Genomic DNA, 23284 nt, shown 5'->3' with positions numbered 1-23284 from the left:
CAGCAGGACGGCTGTCTTTTAGGGAACTCTGATAGCTTTGCACAATTTTTTGCTAGTTTTTACTTTTAGGACATCATAGAATCATCACTGATGGAACAGGCAAATATAGAAATGGACTGAGGTCTTTCCTTACAAATGGGAGGCAGAGCACCTAGTGCAAAACTTGTGCAGTTTTTTGGGAAGGAATCTCATTCTGTCAGACTGTGGGAGTTAGCCATGTTAATCTGAAGTCAAGCAGATGGCAGGGTGCATGTGCACCTTACAGACTAACTGACTAAGGTACACTTCCAGCTGTCATTTTTTCTTCCTCCATTAAACTTCATCTCTAGCCCCAAAGCCATTTTTCCTCAGGAAGAGCCTGTTCAATCACGCTGGTAGCTGGAGTAGTCAGCTGTAGCTATGGCAGGAGCACTTTCTCCCTTCTTGGTGATGTTGGTGAGCTGCTCTGCAGGCACTCAAGTGGAAGGCAGGGAAGCAGTTGGCCTCAGCAGTTAAGGAGGAAATGCCATTTAATATTTCTCTTAAAGTCAGCTACCCAGAGAAAAGAGGCCTGGCTAAATGCTGTGAACACACACAGTTACATAAAATAATAAAGGTGGTTGGCAGTTTGCCCATTACTCAAAAGTCTTTTATTTGCTTTTTCCTGCTTGTCATCTGAAGTCTGAAAACTAGTCTCAGAATCGGCAGTCTTAACCATTCTGGAAACAAAAGTGCATGCAGAAATGGTACAGTTCTCAAACTGACCTACTCGCACCATTGAACAAAGGCAGTTCTTGAGCTTTGAGCCGCTGTGGACTGCCTTCATTATAGCAGGAGCATCATCAAAGAAAGCTTGTATGCTGTGGAGCCTGGTGTTTCACCTTCATCATGGTATTTCATTAGGATTGAATGCATACAGTCCTAGTTCCTCTGAGCTACTGGATGTTTTGCCTTGTCTCGAATGGAGCTGAGAATATTCTCCATGTACAAAATGCATACCTAACCTAGGCACTAGTTTTAAATTATATTAGATTTTCTAAATTGCATGAATTGGTGGGACATGATGGCCGATTGGAGATGCTGGAGATAAACTTACTTTTATTCCTAGTTACAGAATCAAAGACTAAATATTTTGCCTTCATTGTATAATACTGTCTACCAGTTTGTAAAGTTGCTTTCTAATCCAGGTACATCAAGTGGCATTGTGTCAGCAGTGACTTAAACTAGTATTGTAAAAGATCCAAACTATGAGATGTAATAAGTGTTACCGATGCTGAACCAAAAGTTACTCCTTGTGAACTTGGCTCAAGCAGGTGACTTTTTACCATATGTGACCTGGGAAAGTTATGAGGCTTTGAAGACTGAGCAGGACTTTCAAGAGTGTCTAGTAATTTAGACAGACAAGGTTCTTTGGGTGAACCTGATATCTTTTATTAGACCAGCTTAAATAGTTGGAAAACAATTAACAAGCAAGCTTTTGGGTTCAAAAACCCTTCATCAGTCTAAGGAAGTTTCTGCAATTGGTGTATGCTCTTCCTGGATGGATGCTTCTTTACTAGTGATTTAGAAGCATGATTTGTCAAAAATCAATGGAACCTTGTGTCCTTTCAACCATCTCCTCCTATGTCTGAAATAGAAATAAAATCGGATCTTTCAAAACTTGTGGAAGAAATGACCTGCAGTAGACTGGAAATTCAAATTGTGATAGGTGCCATGCCATGTTTCCCTCCCTCAGAATTGGAGAGATTCCTCTTCTGATACAAAAAATGGACACTTTTGTGGGGAGCCTGGATAAATGTACAGCACAAAATGTAGTTTTTGTGTTTAGACATTTCTAAAACTTTCTGTAAAAACTTTTCTAGCCTGTATCTGAGAGAGATGCAACAGCTCAGGAAACAATAATTTAAATTGTGGTGGGTTTTTTTTCTTTTTTCTTACAAAAATGGGGGGGGGGGAATGCACTAAAACTAATAGTAGTTCATGAACAGCAAAGGTATCTTCTGTGCATTAGGGTGTATATCACAGAATGCTGTCCCAGTTCTTGAAGTCAGCAATTTTTTGATTTTTTTGGTTAAGTCTTTGAAAAAGAGGGTGCTGTAAAATGGGTTATCTTTATTTACTTGGTAGTCTTTCAACCACAAAAGTTGTAAGACACAGGAAATAGCTTTTATAGTTCCTTCCTCCCACAAGTCATAATTCATTCGTGGACATCAGGATGTTTTTCTTGGCTTATCTGTTTCTCTGCATTTTGCCTTGCACATCTGCAACATAAATTATGAAACTGCTAATTTTTTTTTAAAGTTGGAAACATAATTCAGGCTTTTTTGTACCATAATGAAGTTGGTACTGTTGGTCAAAAATTGAATGATTGAGGCTTGCAGAGAGAATCCTAAGTAGTATCCAGTATTTATAAATCCATTGTCTGCTGTCGTTCTTTTTAATATTTTTAAAGCTGCTGTTCAGAAGTAAGTCATTCCAAATGGTCAAGTAGCACTTAACATTGAGCTGTTACCCCTGCATGACCGGCGGTATTTTGCCAGGCATTTTAACATATGGGTAGCCCATCTGTTTCTTTGCTGACTGTGGATTGTTGGCTTCATGGTTGGCATCCGTATGTTTCATCTGTAAGATTGTACATCTAGGTTGCACGTTTCATAACAATGCTGACAAAACTGACACACATTAAATGAAAATAAATATGACTTATTGTGTGTCCACGTTAGTATGTTTTCATCTACCCAACTGAGATGACTGGAGAATTACTGGCTGGTAAGATGGTATCAAACCCATGTTGGACAGACAAAAACAATTTTTTATTTTTTAATTACGGTAAGATTTAGCCTGCTGTTGCATTTCCCTTGTATGTAGGCACTAACCTGAGGTATGCTAATATTTGATGTTCTAGGTGGCTGGCTGGGAGAGCAGACAGGCAAAAACAGGCTTGTGACCTCTGCCCCCATCTGTGAACCAAGGTAGATTGTTCATTGAGCTTTCCAAGGTAGTGACACAACCCAGTGAAATGCAAAGGTTATAATGCACTTTTTGCATATTCCTGAAATAGGATTTGATCGCTCACCCGACTTGCTACTTCCTCAGCTTGGAACAAGTGATGCCATGATAACTTACTAACGGAAACAAATGAGTAGAGCTGTATGATGCTACTTTTGATTTTAAGATATTTATATTTCCTACGTGGTGTGCTGGCCCCTAGTGGCTTGTGAGCAGTGCCAGGGACCTGGAGCCCTCGTGTTTTTTCATAGAGCTTTTAATACCCAGTTGGCTATGCATCAAATTCATTATTAATGTAGATGTTAAAAAAAAGAGCGAAACACATTGGAACCTAGCTAGGAATGTAGGGATATAGGATAGAATATATTTGAGTATCCTGAAATTTTTAGTTATACCACTAATTTTTCTTTATTTATTTTTAAGTGGAGGCCAACTTTGGAACTCAGTTTTAGGAGCAGGCCATTCACAAGTAAGGAGAATATTTAACCTTTTAAAGAGGATTTAACTATAAAACTCTATATAACTATTTAACTCCCTCTTGGAGTACAAGGCTTTGATGGTCTTTAATATATGTACTGAAAATAATTTACATACTGATGTTTGAATGGATCACTTCATCGTCAAGAAAGGGAATAGAGCCTTTGGTATGCAGTCTTTCTAAGGTTTTCTTTTAAACAGGTCTGCTGTATATCTGCTGTTGCACTGCTAATCAAATATTAACATGATCTGCTTTGTCTACTATTTATATAGTTTGGACAGTAAAGTAACCTTCCTTGTAGAAGTGTACATGTCACCATCTCTAGGTCCTTCTGGTTGGGTATAATATAACCTCTTTTTTTTTTTTTTTTTAATCTCCTATTTCACCATTTTTAGGCTCTAAATATGCTGCTTATTGAATATGTGCGGGCCGGGAGCGACCCGAGCCCTTTTCCGTGCTGCACGCGGGCTGTGGCCAGCAGCCCGGGCACGCCAGGTTGGAGAGGGGAGGCCGTCGAGCTGGAATTAGGCACAAACGCTTAGCGGTAGTTTAAAAGATTGTTTACTTACACCGAGATGGCAGTGGTGTAGGCTGGAAAACTTGCTTGAGTTGCGGTTACAGACAGGAAACAAAACAAAACTCGAACCTGCAGGGCACGAGGGTACGTCGCAAGGGGTTTTCGGCGATGGGAAGATAAACCTGCAGGACTCGAACCCGGGTAGAAGAGCTCTGGATTCACTCGCACGAAGTTTGCTAGGCTCCGTGGGTCCGGTTCTCTTGCGTGCGGGAAGGGATACGTCTGGGCTGCAATCGACGACGGGGAGAGGCTAGAGGTTGATCAGACCTCTATTGCCTGCTTGAAATGAGCTGGGTCCGTAAGGATCCGCAGTGCTTAGAGATCTTCACACAGCGTGAAGTCTCCTCCTCCCGGTGTTCGTGGAGTCCTCCAACTTGGGCGGAAACCACTCAAGCCTTTTATATGGCTAGCAAGCCAATCACTAGCCGCCACGTGTGAATAATTTAGAACTGGCCAATAATGGGACTCGAATTAGCATACAGATGGCGGGAACTCTTTGCAACGAGCATTTCTGTGCTGCAACAAAGAAATGCACCCTGCAAAGAAAGCTTCAAATTGGCGGGAAATTCTCCCTTGCACCGGGGTTCTTTTTTGCAGCAGAAAACTCCACCGTGCAAAGAAGCTATAATTTAGCGGGAACAATTTAGCAGTGCCGAAGCGCACACAAACAAAAATCACACCCTTTGGGTTGTAACAGAATACTGAAGGGATGGCTCATTGCTCCACTGCCTGGGTACAGTGGGTAAGAAAAGCAGTAGTGAGCTGATACACTGCTGTTAAACTGTGATTCTCTTATGGAAAGAGACAAAGTCCTGGCTAACATACCCTAAAGTGATTAAAAGTCAAGCTGGCAAAAGAGAAGGCCCAACACTCCTACAACTGAAAGAATACCCAGTCTGGCATTCTGAGTTTACTTGGCCTCTAGACACTGGACATACTTGAAGGCTTAATGTAGGAATTGGTGTCCTTGTCTTTGACACTAGTGAGATACTCCTGTGCGTACTCCACGGATGTTAGCAATAGTGCAGGTGGGGTACTGCCCGACTGTAGTTTGTGTTTGAGGCAGATAAAATGTGATCCTTTCCTTGCTGTAAAGTAGCTTTTTTTGTATGTATGCAGATTCAAATGGTCAGCCCTTGACCTCTAGTTGAAAGACACCTGACTGATGTGGGCATTGGATGATGTGCAAGTGGTTAAATGTGTTTTCATTTTGTTTTATGGGCACAGGGCTTGAGGTTGCTAAAGCAGCGTTTGTTGACAGAGGAAGGTGACATAAGCTTGTTAAAGAACCTGTAAATACAGAAATGTGCCTTCATGGTCCCAAGCAAAGTTCACTTTGGCTTTTTATTCCCCTCTTTCCCCACCCTCCTGCTCACCCAGCGTAATTAGGAAAACTTAGTCTGAAAGAGAGCAAATTGAAAATAAGTACGGGAACTTACATCTACAAGTCCATGGGGCTGGATGCAGTGCATCCAAGGGGGCTGAGGGAGTTGGCTGATGTGATTGCAGAGCTGCCAGCCATTATCTTTGAAAATGTGTGGCAATTGAGAAAGGTCCTGGACAACTGGGACAGGGCAAATATAGTGCCCGTCTTTAAGAAACGTCTGGGTCTGGGCAACTATAGACCAGTCAGCCTCACCTCAGTCCCTGGAAAAATCATGAAGCAGATAATCAAGGAGTCCATTTCTAAGAACCTGGAGGAGAAGGTGATTAGGAACAGTCAGTATGGATTCACCAAGAGCAAGTCATGCCGAACCCACCTGATTGTTTTCTATGATGAGGTGACTGGCTCTGTGGATGTGGGCAGACCAGTGGATGCGGTTTTAGCAAGGATTTTGATACAGTCTTCTACAGCATTCTCATTTGCAAACTAAGGAAATATATAGGCTGGATGGATGAACTATAAGATGGATAGAAAATTGTCTGGATTGTTGGGCTCAAAGGGCAGTAATCATTGGCTCTGTGTCTAGTTGGCAGCCAGGATCAAGTGGAGTGCCCCAGGGGTCGGTCCCAGGGTCAGTTTTTTTCAGTGTCTTCATCATTGACCTGGAATGTGGTGATAGAGCGCATGGAAGCTGCAGATGACACCAAGCTGGATGGAGTAGTGCACATGCTGGAAGATAGGGTCAGGATTTGGAGAGACCTAGACAAATTGGAAGGTTGGACCAGAAGAAATCTCTTGAAGTTCAGCAAGGACAAGTTCAAAGTCCTGCACTTAGGACAGAACAATCCCATACACCAGTACAGGCTGGGGACCAACTGGCTGAGCAGCCGCTCTGCAGAAAAGGATTTGGGAGGACAGGGGACAATAAGCTGAACAGGAGCCAGCAGTGTGCCCTTGATGCCAAGAAGGCTAACGGCATCCCAGGCTGCATTGGCAGGAGCGTTGCCAGCAGATGGAGGGCAGTGATTCTTCCCCTCTGTTCAGCACTGGGGAGGCCACATCTGGAGTCCTGTGTCCAGCTGCGGGCCCCCACTACAGAAAGGATGTGGACACATTGGAGAGAATCCAGTGGAGAGCAATGAAAATGGTTGTGGGGCTGGGGGACAGGACTGGTGAGGAGAGGCTGAGGGAACTGGGCTGATTGAGTCTGCAGAAAAGAAGACCGAGGGGGATTGAATAGCAGCCTTCACCTCCCTGCAGGGGGGCTGCAAAGAGGATGGAGCTGGACTGATGATCTCAGTGGGGGCAGATGACAGGACAAGGAGTAATGGGCTCAAGTTGCAGGAAGGGAAGTTTAGGTTTGATATTAGGAAAAAATTCTCACAAGGAGGGTAGTAAAACACTGGAACAGATACTCAGAGAGGTGGTAGAGACTCCATCCTTGGAAGTTTTGCCGATCTGGCTAGACAAAGCCCTGGCTGGGATGATGTAGTTGGGGCTGGTCCTGCTTGGAGCAGGGGGTTGGACTAGATGTGACCTCCTGAGCTCCCTTCAACCCTCCTTGTCTATGATTCGATGAACTGCTTCATAAAACAGATTAAGCAAGTATGAAGGAATAGAATGGAAGCAACAAAACATTATGTCAAAGTTGCACCTATTAAAATGGTAATACAGCCCTGTAGATGTTAATTATAGTTAGAGCTAGAAGAGAGTAGATTCTTTATTTTAATAGTTGAATTCATCTCCGTGACCCCTGTGCTAGGTAATGCTTAACAACAACAGAGCTTTTGTTGCCCAATAACAGACCGTAACAGTCTTTATCAAAGATGCAGTTCTTGGAAAGGAATGACTCTAGACATAGTGTCTTTCTTAAACGTTGTGTTTGTTCAATACTTGGTATTCAAGCCTTTGATTTTTTTTTTATTTTTATTTTTTTAAACTCTCTCTCTCTCAATGGAGATATTTGAGGAATGATCTTTCATTGCAAACTGTTAATGGTGGTAAAAAGTAGAAAGTTTCTCATTTCAGCTTTTAGTATTTTAGTGCTCCCAGTTGTAAAATTAAAAAAAAGGAAAACAGAAGGTGTATAATCCAGTAAGGTCCTTGGAGTAATAGTTAAAGGCATAATATTATGCACATAGGAGTCCCATGTATACATGATATCATAATTAGTTTGAAATATACATTGAAAAAAATTTAACTGTATAACCAGGTTTCTCGTTCCCTGCTGCTTGCTCCCTCAGCACAGTGGGTAGCTTCCCAGAGGTTTGAGAAATGTTTCTAATTAGTCTTGCCCTGTCCAATCCAATACTTTTCCCATCATTATAAAGAAGTGGTTGTAATATTCCCTTTCACTGTGACTTTTTAAAAGTTTTTGCAAGTTTAGGTCTTTGATTTAATGAAGCCAACGAGGATCTAGTGTCAAGAACTGCATTTTTGCCCTTGCTGACACCACCATCCTAATAGGTCTTTAAATGGAGTAGCCTGACTATTACCCCAGGTCACACACTAGATTTTTAAGGTGTATTGAAAACTTGAATAACATCTGTTTATGCTGCTTGATCCCTTAACCAATATTAAAATGGGTTGCATTGTAAATGTGTGTGGATAAGCTTGTTACATACTTCCATTACACTTCTTAATGTGTGAATATCTTCTTTTCTCACACCCCTTGTGGCCGACTGATATTTGGATTACTTATCTATATCAGCTCCTCTGATCACTGAACTTTGAAGTAATCATCTGTGCTACAGCATGGATTGAATTACAGGGAATGTTTTATCTGTGTGGCTGATGTGGAAGCATGGTATTATTTGGCATAGTATTTCCCTCTGTGGCAGTGTGTTTGCAAACTATTAAGTGTTGCTGCACAATTTTAATCGGTATATTTAAGCTTTTATCCACTAGCATTTCCTTTATTTATACGTATAAAGCAGTATTCTGGGTTACTGTTGGGATGTCTGTGCTTTGGCATATTAAAGTATTATGTCATCTGAAAATTTAGAAAGCCTATAATTTTGTAGTCTGAAGCATACATATAGGTTTCTACTACTGTTCTCATTAATGAGGACTGTCATGCTCCCTGAAGGCTGGAAATGTCACCTTTGTAGGGAGTTGGGGTTAAAGAGCCTTTCCAAAATTTTGAGGTGGCCGTTCACATGCACCTGGATAAAGAAATATAGCACAAGAAGAGTCTGTAGAAGACATATTTGTAATCCGTAGCGGTGAAAATCACGTGCTTTGCTATCTAACTTCTCTCTCTCAACACTGCAAGTATTATTTAGGACTGGTTTCCTAATGTTTTGGCTAGAAATGTACAAACCCAACTTTTTCTGGTGTTAAAGTGCCTCTTTTCAGCCTAAGGGAACTTTCCTCGTCAGTGTTTATTTTATTTTATGGATGTTATGGTAAAACACACTTCGAGGAGTTAATACTTTCTAGAGAACATAATACACTTCATCTTCATTAATCCCTTAGTCTTTGGAGCCAAGGAGCAACACAGAGTCTTGGTTCATATGGGGTTCAGTGTTGTGAGGAGCCATAGTGCAGTAACCCAAAATTTGCTCATCATAGCTTTGTAATAAGTGGAACGAATGGAAATCATACACTTAAAAAAAATTATTCCTACAACCTACTTGGGCACTTGTGTTCTGTGCTTGCTTTGTTCTTCAGTCACATTCAGTGTGTTAGTGGGGAAAACTAACTTTTAAAGTCTTCATCTTTTAAGTACTTCAAAACCAGTAACTTTTATGCAAGCCTGTACATGCAAGTTCCATATTTCATTTGCATACATAAGAAACCCATGTGTTTCAGGTTTCCTCTCTATGCTATTCCCAAAGTAACATGATTTATAGTCGTTCATATTTTCACAGGCAGAAAATGGGCAAATAAACTTGTAAATATTCTATAAAACTTTACTTGGATCTTATTATTTTTCCCCCATCTCTGGCTTCCTTCCCTGTAGGAAGGATTAAGAAAATGACTCTTCTCTTCCAAACTCCCTTTACCTGTAAACCCATATGCATCAGTAAATCAAATGAAACAATTGTGTGTTATTGTTGGAGGGGTGGGGGGAAGGTTATCTCAAATTATGGATCTCAGGAAACCATAACTCAGGTGAAAATCTGAAATATTTAAAAAGCTACTGCAGTATTTTTCTTTTTTAAAACTTCTCTTTTCCTTTTTAAGCACATAAAGCATTTTAGGCAAACTGGCATTTTTAACCAAAATGCATAGACCTGTCCAGTTGCAGAATTTAGGTGTAAATATTTTCAGGTTTTTTAACAGAAAAAATATTTTAATCATTAAATTGATCTATGCTGAGACCAGTCAAGTATCTTTAACATGTACTGGTGTTCCTTCTATTAGTAAGAAGAGATGCTGCTAAGGAATTTTGGAACATCACTTGAACAGCCTTTGAAAATTGCTATAAATGCAAAGGGATGCATATTTACAAATCTAACTATTCTTTTGTTGAAATATTAAGGATAAAGAACATGCTGGTTTTCGCTGAGCCCAAAGAAATGTGACAGTGCCCCCTTCAGGTTTTTTAGAAATTTAACAAATAACCAAACTTATACTCATGGAGCTTATTTAAAGAGGGTGCTGTAATAACAAATTTAAAAAATATCCTCAACAGTAGTTGCCACAGATCTATGCTTAAGCAGACTATTATAAGAAAGTTAGCATGTAAGCAGAAAGGAATGCAGCAAAGAGTTTGTAAGTATTTATGTCCACCCATTTATTTATTCTGTGGGCCTTTATTTTGGACATCGTTCCTAAATACACTTCTCCTGTTTATTTAACATCTCTGTCCATGTCAAAAGTTTCTGTAAACTGGCTCGTTATAAGATTCGCATTGTGTAGTCTTTAAATTAACAATTTGGTGTAAATCCAAAAGCAGCCTTTCAGATTATAAAGCGTGCTTTAAACAGAGTGCTAGGACACCTTCTGCCAGTTTAACTATTGTATATCCAGTTGTTTGCAAAGCAGCCGATGTTCATGGCGTCCGGCACGATTCCCTGGAAGCCGCCCAGTATAAACTAATCAGCGAGCCCCCCCTGGTGTCTGAAAGTGTCCTCGGATATTAAATTTATATCAATCACAGGAAGTCTTGGCAATCAAACTAGTCACTTTTTCCCTTCACATCTGGATGTAAATTATTTTTTTGCTGCAAAGGTCACAGGAATCATGGGTAGGGCATGGAACGAGGGCCATAGAAAACATGGGAAAGGAAGAATAAAACTATATTTCCACCTTTTTAGAAATAGTTATTTTTAAATGACCTGGAACATGGCCAAACTATACAACTTTTTTCAAGTTTACATTTGTTGCTGAATTAAATGCGGCTTAAAGATATTTTGTTTTGGAACGCTTTGTGCCATTAGATCTCGTCTTGGCATTTATGAGAACTTTCTCCTGTTTGGTGAGAACAATGACTTTACTGCGGGATGGCTTCAGAAATGGAGCATGTTTTCTTACTTAGTGGGGTTTAACTGCGCTTTTTTGCATTACTTAACTTCCCTCCATTTCCCCCGCACCCCCACTTCGCCCATACTGTTTCAGCAATGTAGTTTGAATTTCTGCTTGGTGGATGCTGATATTTTTACTGTAAACTCGTGTCCCTTCCCCACCTTCCTTGTGATTTCCAATCTTAAACTTTTTACTTGAAGAAACATAGGAAATGCTCTATTTTATATTCCCCCTTCTCCATCCAGCTTTTCAAACAAGAGCTTAGGGAGGGGTTATAAAAGCAAGCAGAATCTTTTCTAGTTGACCCATGGCTTTTCTTAAATTGGACAAGGAAACTAGTGTGCTGAAAGCTACACCGCTTGTGAAGCCTGTATTGCGGGGGGGGAAGAAATCCATATTCATGGGAATTAAAAATAGTATTGGCTTACATCTGTTTCTGCCATTTTCTTTGCTGTAGACAGAAGTTTGAGGTGTGTGTGGCAAGGGGGCTGAGTTGTTTTTAAGGCAAACTTAAGCAGTGAATTTGTACAACTCCCATTGCTGTTTGTACTTTATGCTGTGTTCGGATTATGTTTTTTCTAATACAGCTCGGTCTACCAGCTCGCCGACTACTTATTGAGTTACGTGGGTTACGTTTTCTTGAGAAGCAAACGGATTAAATTGGATTGCAGAATCTGATTTCAAGAATTCTCACGCTCATGTGATTTAAATTCTTGGGGTCTTTTCTATGGGCATAAATGCATCTTCCTTTCTCTTTTTCCCCCCTCCTCTTTGTAATACTCCCTGTTCCAAGGTCTCTGCCTTCTAGCTAAAGACTGCTGGAAGAGTACTGCTTGAGCCAGTTCACACTGCTGTGTGAGCAGTCGGGTTGACTGCAAAACTGTTTGAATGACTAGATGGATGGACTGTCCTTTCGGGTTGAGAGAGAGTTACTAAGCATTGAATCTACTCCTGGTTTGGCATCACGTTCCATGGACTCCCAAGCTGAACCAAATCATGTTACAGGAACTTCTTGCAGAATCGAACCAGTTATGATTATGTATTTAACAGTTAAACATTTCTTTCAAAGTTACACTACAAAGGAAGTAAACACACCAATAAGTCTTGCAGATCTATTTTAAATACATTAAAGAGGGCTCAGGAAGCAGGAAGAATGTGCTTAATGGGTGTATCTTTTAATTGTGGCTTTTTTTATGATGCAAATCTATGTGAATGAGGATTACATTTTCCCACTGGCAGAGCTTCTGAAAAAAATTCTCTTCAATTATGGAGTACTTTTTCATAGGAATGGAGTTGTTAAGGATAAATGCATTCAGCCCCAACCAGTTAGGGCATAGCAACTCACCCCTGGGGTATATTAGGACTCTCTTCTTGGCGTTAAGAAAAAAAACTAGGCTTGTAACTAAATATTAACGTTTTCTGAGAGAGCTATTCAAGAAGGAGTATTCTTTGACTGTCTTACTATTGATGATAGTAAAACGTCTTATTACTTTTTCCTTTGTTGCATTTCTTTGCATGAACTCCTGTAGAGGGTCCTTGAACCCTTGATATTGTTTTCATTGCCTTAATCGGCATACGGAGCCCTGTAGCTTTTCTCCCTTAATTAAAATTGCTCAAGCTAAGAAACATACTTCTTTGTGAATATCTCATCTCCTTTCAAACTTCTCCTATGTGTAATTTTGCTAACACCTGCTGTGGCTCTTGCATTCTTTGATTTTTGAACCATGTGTATAGTAACAAGAAAATACACATCCACTTCTACTGATTGCATTATACAACTTGCAAATAATTGTGCAACGTGTAAGCGTGCAAGTGAACGAGGTCTAGTCAGAGAAGCACCGACACAGACTCTAGTGGTTCGGTTTCAGTTTTAATTTGACCGAAAGCCATTTTTACTGGACTAAACCCAGCTGTAAAGCAATCCCTAGTCTCTCATCTGTATTCTTGAAGGCTAATGGAATAGTAAAACCTTCTTAAAGATAACTTAAATGTGTTGTATAGTGTCCTCAGGGTAGCTTCTGCACTAAAGATGTTTTCTTTCCCACCCTGTAGAGGTATCTCATTAAGGTACCCACTAGTGTCATTATTAAGTTTTCATGTGTTTCTCAGTTTTGATGCTAATCTTCGTGTGTGTTAATTTTTTTTCTCCTTTGCAGCACCAATGTGGTTATGAATTATTCAGAAATCGAGTCTAAGGTTCGAGAAGCAACCAATGATGATCCGTGGGGACCTTCAGGGCAGCTCATGGGAGAGATTGCCAAGTAAGTGATAATTTGACTCAGCGGTGAAGAAAAGAAAGGTGCATTTTTATACAGAAATGTAAAATTTGCTGCCAAATCAACTTTGCAGAGTGCAGGTTGACAGAGGGAGAGCTGAGAAATTATTGTAAATCAAGTCTCTCTCTCTCTTTTTTTCTTTTTTTTCAGGATATAATCTTAGACTCACTTAATCAAAAGCATGTCAAGTCAAGTACATTCACTATGGGTTCCTTTTTTCAAAATTCATGTTTCTAATGTATCTGATTTTTTTTTTTTTTGTGTAAAGTTTGGAGCATATGAAGGGATCTTATTCGGGTACCCTTATTTGCATATGTTGTTTTAAATGGTATGATAAGCCCAATTTTTCCTCAGTATTTTTCTTACAGAGGAGTTTGGATATTGCATGGTGGAGTAATAGTCATTTTTCAGACATTTAAGCAATTGATTTGATAAAAATAGATTTTCTTCTAGATTTATAGAATTACGCAGCTCTGGTTTTCAAATGTTCAGCTATAAAATACCTCTGGATAAGAAAATTTGGTTGCTCTTGGAGGCTGCTGGAATTGTACTGAGTTTAGATCAAGTCTGCCATCTACTGTCAACATTAAATTGTAGCAAACTGTTATCAAAAACTGTTTACAAAATAATTGCTTTGCTCCTTTTGTTTAATTATTTTAGGGCTACGTTTATGTACGAGCAGTTTCCGGAACTTATGAATATGCTGTGGACTCGAATGTTGAAAGATAATAAAAAGAACTGGAGGAGAGTTTATAAGGTGTGTATGAATTAAAAAAGGGTGTTTTTCTCCCCCTAATTTATTAGTGCACTGAAGAACAAGCACTTCAGAGTTACTTTAATTTTAATATGACAACTTGATGCCGTTTTATGCATATAGTAATATAACTTAAGCATTTCCTTTTATAGTAGCAATTATCTATAATAAACCTGTTCTTTCTCAGACTTTTTTTTTTCCTGTCTGCTGTTTTTCTTGCAGAGCTAATGCTAACTTCTGCCTTGCTGTGCAATAAAGAGCTTTCTAAATTTTTTAAAATGTTTTTATAATGGGATTCAATGAGCACAACAGTTTCCTCTTACTGGTGCGCAAGCCTCAAACAGAATAGCATCTATATTTGTATTTAAAATAATCACTTTTCTGTATATTTGTGAGAACACCAATCGTTAATAAATTTAATATTCTCTTTAAGTACTGCTTGAAGATTTTATTCTAAATAAAATGAAATAATTTGGAAACTATTTCTTAACTGCTTAAATTCCCTATGAATTTGGTTGCTGTCCCAACATGGCCCAGATATTTCTTCTAATTGAGGGAATTATCTTTGTTACTAATTGGAGGGAAAAAATTGAAAACGCATTTGAATGTTTCCATAATATTGTTTTGCTGTACTTCAAGTAATATAAGGAATATTATATAGATTTTATATAGAGAATACAATCCTTAATGTTGTATAAATTTTGCTTTAATGTTCAGATTGTAACAAGACAGAATTAATTCTGAGGCAAGCTCTGTGTTTTTCTTGGGTGCTCAATGCTTTGTTTTCATAGTATTTGTTTCCCCTGAAGTACAATGTAAATTAATATTTAATGTTATCATACATACTGCTTAATGTTCTAAAGACTTCTTTGAATTAACTACCAGGTTTGAAAGTATGCCATTGAATTGTAACCTCTTTGGTGGTAATAGACTCTGTTTCATATAGGGTGTATAATTTTTTTTTCTAGGTAGAAATTATAGAAGTCCAAGAAAATTCACAATTAGGAGGGAAAAATCATTAAAAATTTTTTGTGCTTTTTAAGCTTACTCAAATTTACCCCAAAATACTGTTGTGTACATCAGTGCATTCCTGTAGAATGCTGCTTATAGGAAGTTGCCATAAAATGGCTTTTACATTTAAAAAAAAAATTCAGGAAATGCAAAATAAAGAAAAAACAAAGGACAGTTGTGCTGTTTTACAGGGATAGAGTTTCTTAATTGCTGAAATCATCTTTCTGGTAAACCAATAATTGTTTAAGCTAATGATTTATGATCTAATATTACCAATCCATTTTGGTGTTGCTGAACAAATGGAGAGGGGGGGGGGGGGGGGGGAGGGAGGAGAAAAGAACTTACTTCTAGGAGAATCAGTCTAATAGTTGCACTTACATGTCGTTGTTTACTAATTTTTAGATTTTAGGTTTGTTTTTTCTGTTGCACTTAAATACTGATAGAGCTTTTGTTCATGCAATCATAAGGTGCTTTGTATTTTTATAGTCTTTGCTGCTCCTAGCTTACCTCATAAGGAATGGATCAGAGCGTGTTGTTACAAGTGCCAGAGAACACATTTATGATTTGCGATCCCTGGAAAATTACCACTTTGTAGGTGAGCATTAGAAAAATCTTATAAGCAAATTAAAACAGTAGTTGGAGTTGTCAGTCACCTGAACCAGCTTAGAAGCTTCCCCGCTCTAATTAGAATGTGACTGTTGCCGGTTGTGTGAAGAGTGCAGAATCCAAGACGTGGGACCCTAGAGTATTAATTAGTGAAGACAAGAACTTGCAGAAAAGACTGGCTAATAACAACAGAACCAACACAACATGAGTGTTCGGGTTTATATTAAAATATGCACTAGAGACTGGTCCCCTGTGGTGTCTGTAAAGGAATATCTTTAATCATATGGGAAGAAAAGGTTAGAGTTCCAAAACACACACATCTGTTTGAAGCTGGGTTTTTTCCTCCCACCAAATAATATTTACAGTGCAAAGGCAGCAGGGCCAGTGTGTGTTTTGAATGTGAAAGAGGCTGGAGAGAGAAGCAAATTTTAGTTTGTAGTGCACCCCAGCTGAAAGCACTTTAAAATTCAGTTTTGCAATAAGACAGTATTCTAGCGGTTAGTGTTTCAAAAACTGCACTAAAAAAAAGCTAAGAAACAAGCTTCCTTTTTTTCTGAAATGGTCAAAACTAGAATAAATTATTTGAGTGGAAAAAATAGTTTAAAATCTGGGAAGGTGTTATTTTTGCTAATCGTTTCAAGAGATCATCAGCAGTTAGACCTTTTTAAAAATAAAAACAGCAATGGATGAAAATTAATTTAGCTGATGACAGTTTCAGTTGAAATAAAACTGAACTAATATTGTATTCAGTGCATAGGTTTTTGACAGGTGCAGTGGACCTCAATCTAAGAGGCTTTTCTCAGTTGTTCACTTTGCAATTTTAAATGTTCCCTCATCTAATGCTTGGTAGTAACTTGCTGCTTCTGACTTTTCCCCTTCTCCTTCTCCTTCCCTTTTGTATACAGATGAGAATGGCAAAGACCAAGGTATTAATATACGTCAAAAAGTGAAAGAAATGGTAGAATTTGCCCAGGATGATGACAGGCTGCGTGAAGAAAGGAAGAAAGCAAAGAAAAACAAAGACAAATATATTGGAGTTTCTTCAGACAGTGTTGGAGGGTTCCGATACAGTGAGTACAGTTGAGTATTTAGTCAAGGACATGGAGGGCAACCAGCATCCAGTAATTTTCTTTTCTTCTTTTTTCTAACCTCATGGCTCTACAGCAAAAGGTAAATAAATGCCAATGGATTTTACTACTTACTGAGAAAATCCTTCCTGGATGCTTGGGGCTTGATACTAAAGGAAACTTGGGCACATAGAGTGTAGAGGGCATCCACTTTTATCCTTCCGTGAAAAATGAAGTTGGATATTGTTAATCCTAGAGGTCCCATTTCTGCCCACACTTGCACATATGGATAATTCTAAGCATGGGAGTAATTTCACTGAATACAGTGTGACCATAGCTGTGCTTAGCTTGCTACATTGAATTCTTTGGAAAGTTCTTGTGTGTGTTGTGTGTTCAGGATCACAGCTTTTGTGATCAGTGGCACATGACCTTTCTTCTATTTGGATGTAAAGTAGAACACCATTCTCTCTCTGGCTTGCAGTATATCTTTTTGAACCTTGAGTAGATTGCTTATGAACAGGGTAAGGCAATTCTTGTCCTTGAGGCTAATCAAGCTGCTCCCTTCATGCTCCTAGTCCCTGTTCCAGTAAAGCTAAGGATCTGAGCTTGAAGCCTGTTGGCACCTTTGGAGCAGTCCAGCATGATGCCTTTGAACAATCAATGGTCCTTCAAAAAGTCTGCCTTCCCCTCCATATTCCCTTTGATACTGCTAGAGATCAAGATTATTTTTTGTTGAGTAGTAAATTGGGTTCCCACAGAGAGGGCTCTGGTGATCCTTTCGTCTCGAGAATATTCAAGATGCAAATGCAGTGGCCAATTTCACTAGGTGTCTCCTACATTTCAGAGCTGGCTCATTCTCTGTGCTAAATTCTGACCTTCTGTGGTGACCAATGGAAGAATTATTTTTGTATGCTCTCTATTCTCAAATTCCAGTGTCATCTCATGTAAAATATACCAGAAGGGCATTAATTAGCATCACTTTGTTCACCAGCATTCCTATCAGCTTGCTATGCCAATGAAAATGCAGTTTCAGCCTGAAATGAGTCTTTGCACTCAAGGCTTTAAATTAGAGATGAACAGTCACCTTAAATGGTAAAAGGAATATGGCATCTCATAGCATATTTAGAGAAAATGGTTTTAATATTGTGTTTGTGTTTTGTTTCCCCTCCCCTCCCCCCCACAGTTTCTAAAAATACATTATGAGAGTTCTTTTTTATCAGTAAAATATTGTGCTGTCAGGTAACGTGCCAAATAAGTTCTGAAACGTGGACAGAATTCATGTTGGAAATTCTTTTTTTTTTTTAAAAAGATGATGATGTGGGGGGGTTTCTTTTTTTTTTTCATTGCTTCAGACCACAGTTGGATCTATTAGGCAAGGTTTTCAAACTGCTGTCAGAATTTTTAAAGTGTTTATGGCATACAAGGAAACCCACCAAATACAATCTATATTTAAACAACTACCAGTGTTTGACGGAAGCCAAAAACGTCCTTTAAATTCTCCCACAAAAATGAGTTACTCTAACGTGCTTCCTAGCACTTTTTCTGCTTTCTCTGATGGAGAGCTCGTTGTTACTTGATTACTTCACTTCTTGTAGATACCTAGGCTATTTTTAAAGAACGGTTCTCCATGTTGTATGCATCTAAAAAGATCGGGCAACTGGGCCAATGTGTTTAGCCATTTGATCATATTTTTTGAACTGAGGTTGTCTAACTGTTTTCCAGGTTCTGATCGTTCAGACTGAATTGCTGTACTAGTTTCTGAATTTACATAAAAAGCATTCTTTTTTTCTTTTGAATAATTCTGGATTTCGTAAACTTTTTCTACTGTAGTATTGTGTTTTTTCACTTTTGCATATGCCATTCTTAACTTGTTCTCAGGGCATAACTCTGATTCTTTTGGACCATTTGTATTGTTAGAATCCATTCACCATGTATTTTATTTTTTTAGAAAGGTTTTAAATGAGCCCACCCCTCAGGGGTTTTTAAGCTGCCTGATAACATTTCTGTCCAAGTTTCTAAATATTTTAGCGTTTTGAGACAAAAAGTAAAATAATTTTAAGAAGCTAATTTGCCATTCTTGCTGGTTGCTTTCTTGCTCCTTTTTACTGAGGTTGGGCAGTAAAACTGGATATTGGCCAGCTGCTTATCTTTAATTTTTGTGTATTACTTTAAGTCATAACTATGATGATCACAATTTTCAAATGTAGGTACCTAAATTCAGGCACGTTAATGCATATTTAAGCACCTAAAGATTTTTCAGGGCTGCCAAATACCAGCCCATTGAAAATCCAAGTAACTTTAGAGCTTGAGTTTGTTCAAGCCCTTTACTTAAGGGCACAAATTTAGAAAGATTAGGAAATAAGCATTCAGTTTTAGGATTCCAGCAATGCAAGGGGGAAGCTTTAGTTCAAATACATGTTGGTGGTAGGGCACGGTTTGGTGGTGAGGGGGGTGGGTTTTTTGTTTTTACCTTTTTTAGTGTACATCTCAAATTTTGGATGTAATCTATACCTTGGGTGGCGAGCGTATGCGAAATATTTGTGGGTAGTTTCAGGCAAACCTCATCACTCTTTGTAAAATAACTGGCAGCCGGGGGGAATTCTAGGTGCTGGATATTCAAAAGCAAATTTATTTTTGCTAAAAACTTCTTGACTTCTTGATGCTACTGTTCTGTAAAGTAATTAAAGAATGCAGACTGGCTGCTGAAAAGGTAAGTTCTTTCACTTAATAGTTTCTAAATCTTGCTTTTGAGGTACAGTAATGGATGCTACAGGGGTTTTTCACCAATAATGGATGCTAGGAATATTACCATATGTTTTTTACATTTGTCTCTGTTTGGTACCATGCCCTTATTCATGAGGTTTTAAAATGTACAACATCTTTGATTTACCTCTTAGCATGGCAGCTTGGCTGGGAATGGAGTACTGTGCATTAAGTGACCATTATAGAAGTGGCACATTCCGTATCTGAGAAGTTGCTTATACAGCCAGAGTCGTTTCCCTCTCTTACGCTCCTTCTCCAGCAGGGTCGAGCAGTATCCTGATGTGCTGTGCTGTGCACTGCATTAAGGTGGTGCATCCCTGCCACTTAATGATTGGCATTACATGCTGTGCTGTGCTGTAATAGTGTTGATTCAGCACTGTGGGAGCTTTCAGTTTGCTTTGAAAACTTGTAGCCGTCCTTCTGCGAGAGAGAAACTCTAGAAATGCTGCAGGCGTTTTTGCGGTCATCTTTAGCGTTTCTTGTTTTAATGCGTTATATAGGTGAAAGGTATGATTCTGAGCCCAAGTCGAAATGGGATGAAGAATGGGATAAAAAGAGTCCTTTTCCATTCAGTGACAAACTGGGCGAACTGAGCGACAAAATTGGAAGCACAATCGATGACACAATCAGCAAGTTCCGGAGGAAAGATAGAGAAGATTCTCCAGAAAGATGCAGGTATTTGCTGCTGATTTACCAGACTGAATCTGTTCTGTGTAATTGCTCTTCATCATTCCTTATTAGCTGTCTGCTGTTTTTTGCCCCACACCTCCTCCTTGATGGGAACCATGTTTGAGCTAGCAAATTCTGACTCCTTTTATGTTAGTTTGTTGGCCTAAAGGGGCTATGTAGCTGGCAGACCCTGCCCAAGAGAACAAGGGGGCTCTTTGGGCAGCATAAAGTCCATATAACTGCTTCAAGCAGCCCTTTATGTGTGGGGCCTTGGGCAAAGTAGGCAGCATGGCCAAAACGCTACGCTGTCAGCTAGTGTGATGGACTTGTGGCATCATTGCAGCAGCCTTGAGGCGCTGTTCTCTTGTCCAAGGTACTAAGAGAGCTCCCGACTGCTTCGGAATTAGAAATAAACTGCCTGAAGCCACCTGTGCTCCCACAGTTCCCTTCCTCCCTGTCTCCTCCCACAGTATTTACTGCGATTCTGTACTGAGCAGACCTTAGGAAGAACAGAATGTAGCCCACTTGTTTTGATACTTGAAACAAATACATTCATTGTCAGCTAAGCCTTCTATAGAATGACATCCACTTGTTCATCTGGCCATTAAATCCTCTGCAGTAAAGAAAGAAAACTTAGATGTCTTGCCTGCAGTAAGAAGTCTAAATGTGGCACACTTCAACAGGTGCATTGAATTTTTATTATCTGGAGATCAAACCCATACTTAACAGAATCTGAAATTGCTACAGAGAAAGTGCTTAACTATATTGAAATAATTCCCTTTTGGGAAGCAGCTTAAAATTTATAGGAACTCTAATACATATTGCACTGACATTTTGTTAGCGTTTTTTCCATAACAGTATGTCCAAAAAAGAAAGGTAGAAACACAAAGCAATTTAGCAGGGAAACTAAAGTAATACAAATGGCGGCACTTCTCAGAACAGGGCAGTACGGCCTTCTCACTAAGATATTAATAAATCATAGAAGTGGTTGTCTGTGCACACATCAGGATTCTCTCTTAGAACTTATTATCAATAGACTACAAAGAGACGGGATCAGAAGAAATGTAAACAAGTGCAAAGTTAACAAAGGTACCTTGATTTGAGCTTTTCTGCTTATCTTTCCAAAGCAACTAAACATAAAACCATCCATAAAGTTCCCCGGTTGTAGTGCAAATAGAGAACAAACAATAAATAGGTATTTACCTTGATATTCCCTTTGTCATCTCTGCCATTGTGCATCTTTCTCATGCTCTTGCCTGCGCCTAGAAGGACCTTTATCTCAGATGATCCCCTCTCTCTGCTTTCTAATCTCTTGCTAAAACTCGTGAGTTTCTTAGCTTTTCATTGCAGGCTTTTCCACCAGTGTTTAATTTCTTCTCTTGCACACTAACCAGTCCTCAAATATAATAATATCTGATCTGTCGTGTCTCTCTTATTACATCCTTTGTCGCTTTTTCCCCTCTGACTCCAGTAAGATGACAGCGTTTCATTCTGTAAAGAACGTAAGAGCTCATGTTAAACAGTAACCTCAGAAGTTCTGAACAACAGGTAAAAGGAGAACTTTCTGCAAAAAATCTTTTTCTAGGAAGCAAAAGTGAATGCTAGGATGGGAAGTAACCCAGACTTCACCAATATGCCATATTTAATGTAGTCCAAAACGTACTCCAGAAACTCCCTTCTGCCTCAGTAGCATGTATGCTACTTCTGTCTGCCAAAGGAGTGAAATCTATGGATCTGATCCCAAATTGTCTGTAGGAATCTCAAGAGATAAGATTTTTAATGCATATTAATTATATAATATCTAATTATTTACTCCCCTATTGCAGAGTCATTTTTTCTCATTGCTTATTTTATTTTATGCTAATTGAATACTGCGGAGAAAAAGTTCTATATAAATACTGTTCAAGGTTTAAGTGGTAAGTGGCAGAGATTGGATTTTAGTAATCATGCATGACTTAAAACCCACATGCCTGTACATTAAATATGAAGTCCAAATCCTTCTACCATTTCAGATTCTTGGAAATAACCTAAATGAATTCACTTAAACATCCTCCACACTCTATTTGCAGTCTGTCATGGTGCGGTAGTGTTGTATTAATGCACTCTTTGGCTGTGAATGCAAAGTGACTATGTAAGTGGCATTACCTCACCTCACCTCGCAGATCTGCTTGGATTTTGAGTCATTTAAAAGGAGCTGTTTTTTTATTTTTGTTCACGTGCTTCAAGAATCGTTGGAGCATGAGAACAGAATTGGTTCATGTTTTGGAAGATGAACAGAATGAAAATAGCTGAATCGTATTGATTACATGGACCAGAAGATCCCAGCTTGGCTCTTAGGTTCCAGGTCCAGCTTGTGGAGTTGGCAGTTAGAATTTCTGTTTGCCTGTTTGCATATTATCCATCAATGGATGCTATCTCACTGTGTCGTTTTAAAGCCTGTTCTTAGAGTGGCATGACACTGAAGCCCATTATAGCTGTGGAGAAGCTAGGGTATGCAAACAAACTTTTGCAAGGTAAAGGGCAGGGACTTGTAATGTGCCACCTGCTCTGTGTTAGCTGCTTGTGTGCATCCAACTGCAAACTCAGACTGCGGGCGCACAAACAGGTTAACAGGAGATAAAGGAGGACAGGGCTTTACAGCATGTCATGGCCCATTGGAACTGAAATGGTAAAAGAGAAGAAGGCAATCCAGAAAGGGGGCACTGGGGAGTAAATGCCTTTAATCTCTTTTTATGTCCCTTGGAATTTCCCCCTCCCCTGTCTTAAGTTAATGATCCTAGCCTTGTACTATTAGTACTCTGGTCCCAGTCTTGGGTGCTGAAGCAGTAGTTTACAGATTCATTGCAGGTCTATCAGTGCTTCGGTGAAATACATCCTACTCTTAATATCAATTGGAAATTTTGGAACTCTGGCCAGTCTTACTTTTTTTCAAATGTCCTAGAAGCCAATGAGAACTGGCAGCAAAATATAGCATTTTGGTGTCTTAAAGACCGTGCCATGCTTGTGAGAGATGACCATGGTTAAAGGAGTGATGATCCCTTCTTGCAGGTTGGTTGTGTTTAGGCATTATGTCTCAAACTGCCTTCTCTAGAAGCAAAAGGCCTATTTTACTGCTTTAGAGAGAGGTCAGGTTTGAAAGCAGTGAGAGAGACCGGAGGGCCAGAACTCCTACCCTGGTTGCTGTACGTACATACTTCCCTCGTAAGACTCCGTTAATGATCTAGTACATTACTAACTAA

General features: G+C 39.2%; 1 protein-coding gene across 1 annotated transcript in view; it reads left to right on the top strand.

Annotated features, from left to right (window-relative positions):
- CLINT1 (clathrin interactor 1) overlaps positions 1–23284 on the top strand; it is a 47794-nt gene that overhangs the window by 3755 nt on the left and 20755 nt on the right. Inside the window, 5 exon segments of the mRNA XM_006032195.2 lie at positions 13056–13160; positions 13836–13932; positions 15427–15535; positions 16452–16616; positions 19877–20051. Coding sequence (XP_006032257.2) covers positions 13056–13160; positions 13836–13932; positions 15427–15535; positions 16452–16616; positions 19877–20051 — 651 coding nt within the window.

Source organism: Alligator sinensis, unplaced genomic scaffold, assembly GCF_000455745.1.
Source record: "Alligator sinensis unplaced genomic scaffold, ASM45574v1 scaffold1035_1, whole genome shotgun sequence".
Classification (NCBI taxonomy): Eukaryota; Metazoa; Chordata; order Crocodylia; family Alligatoridae; genus Alligator; species Alligator sinensis.
Note: the sequence above shows the minus strand (reverse complement) of the source record. Positions and strands in the feature narration are given on the sequence as shown.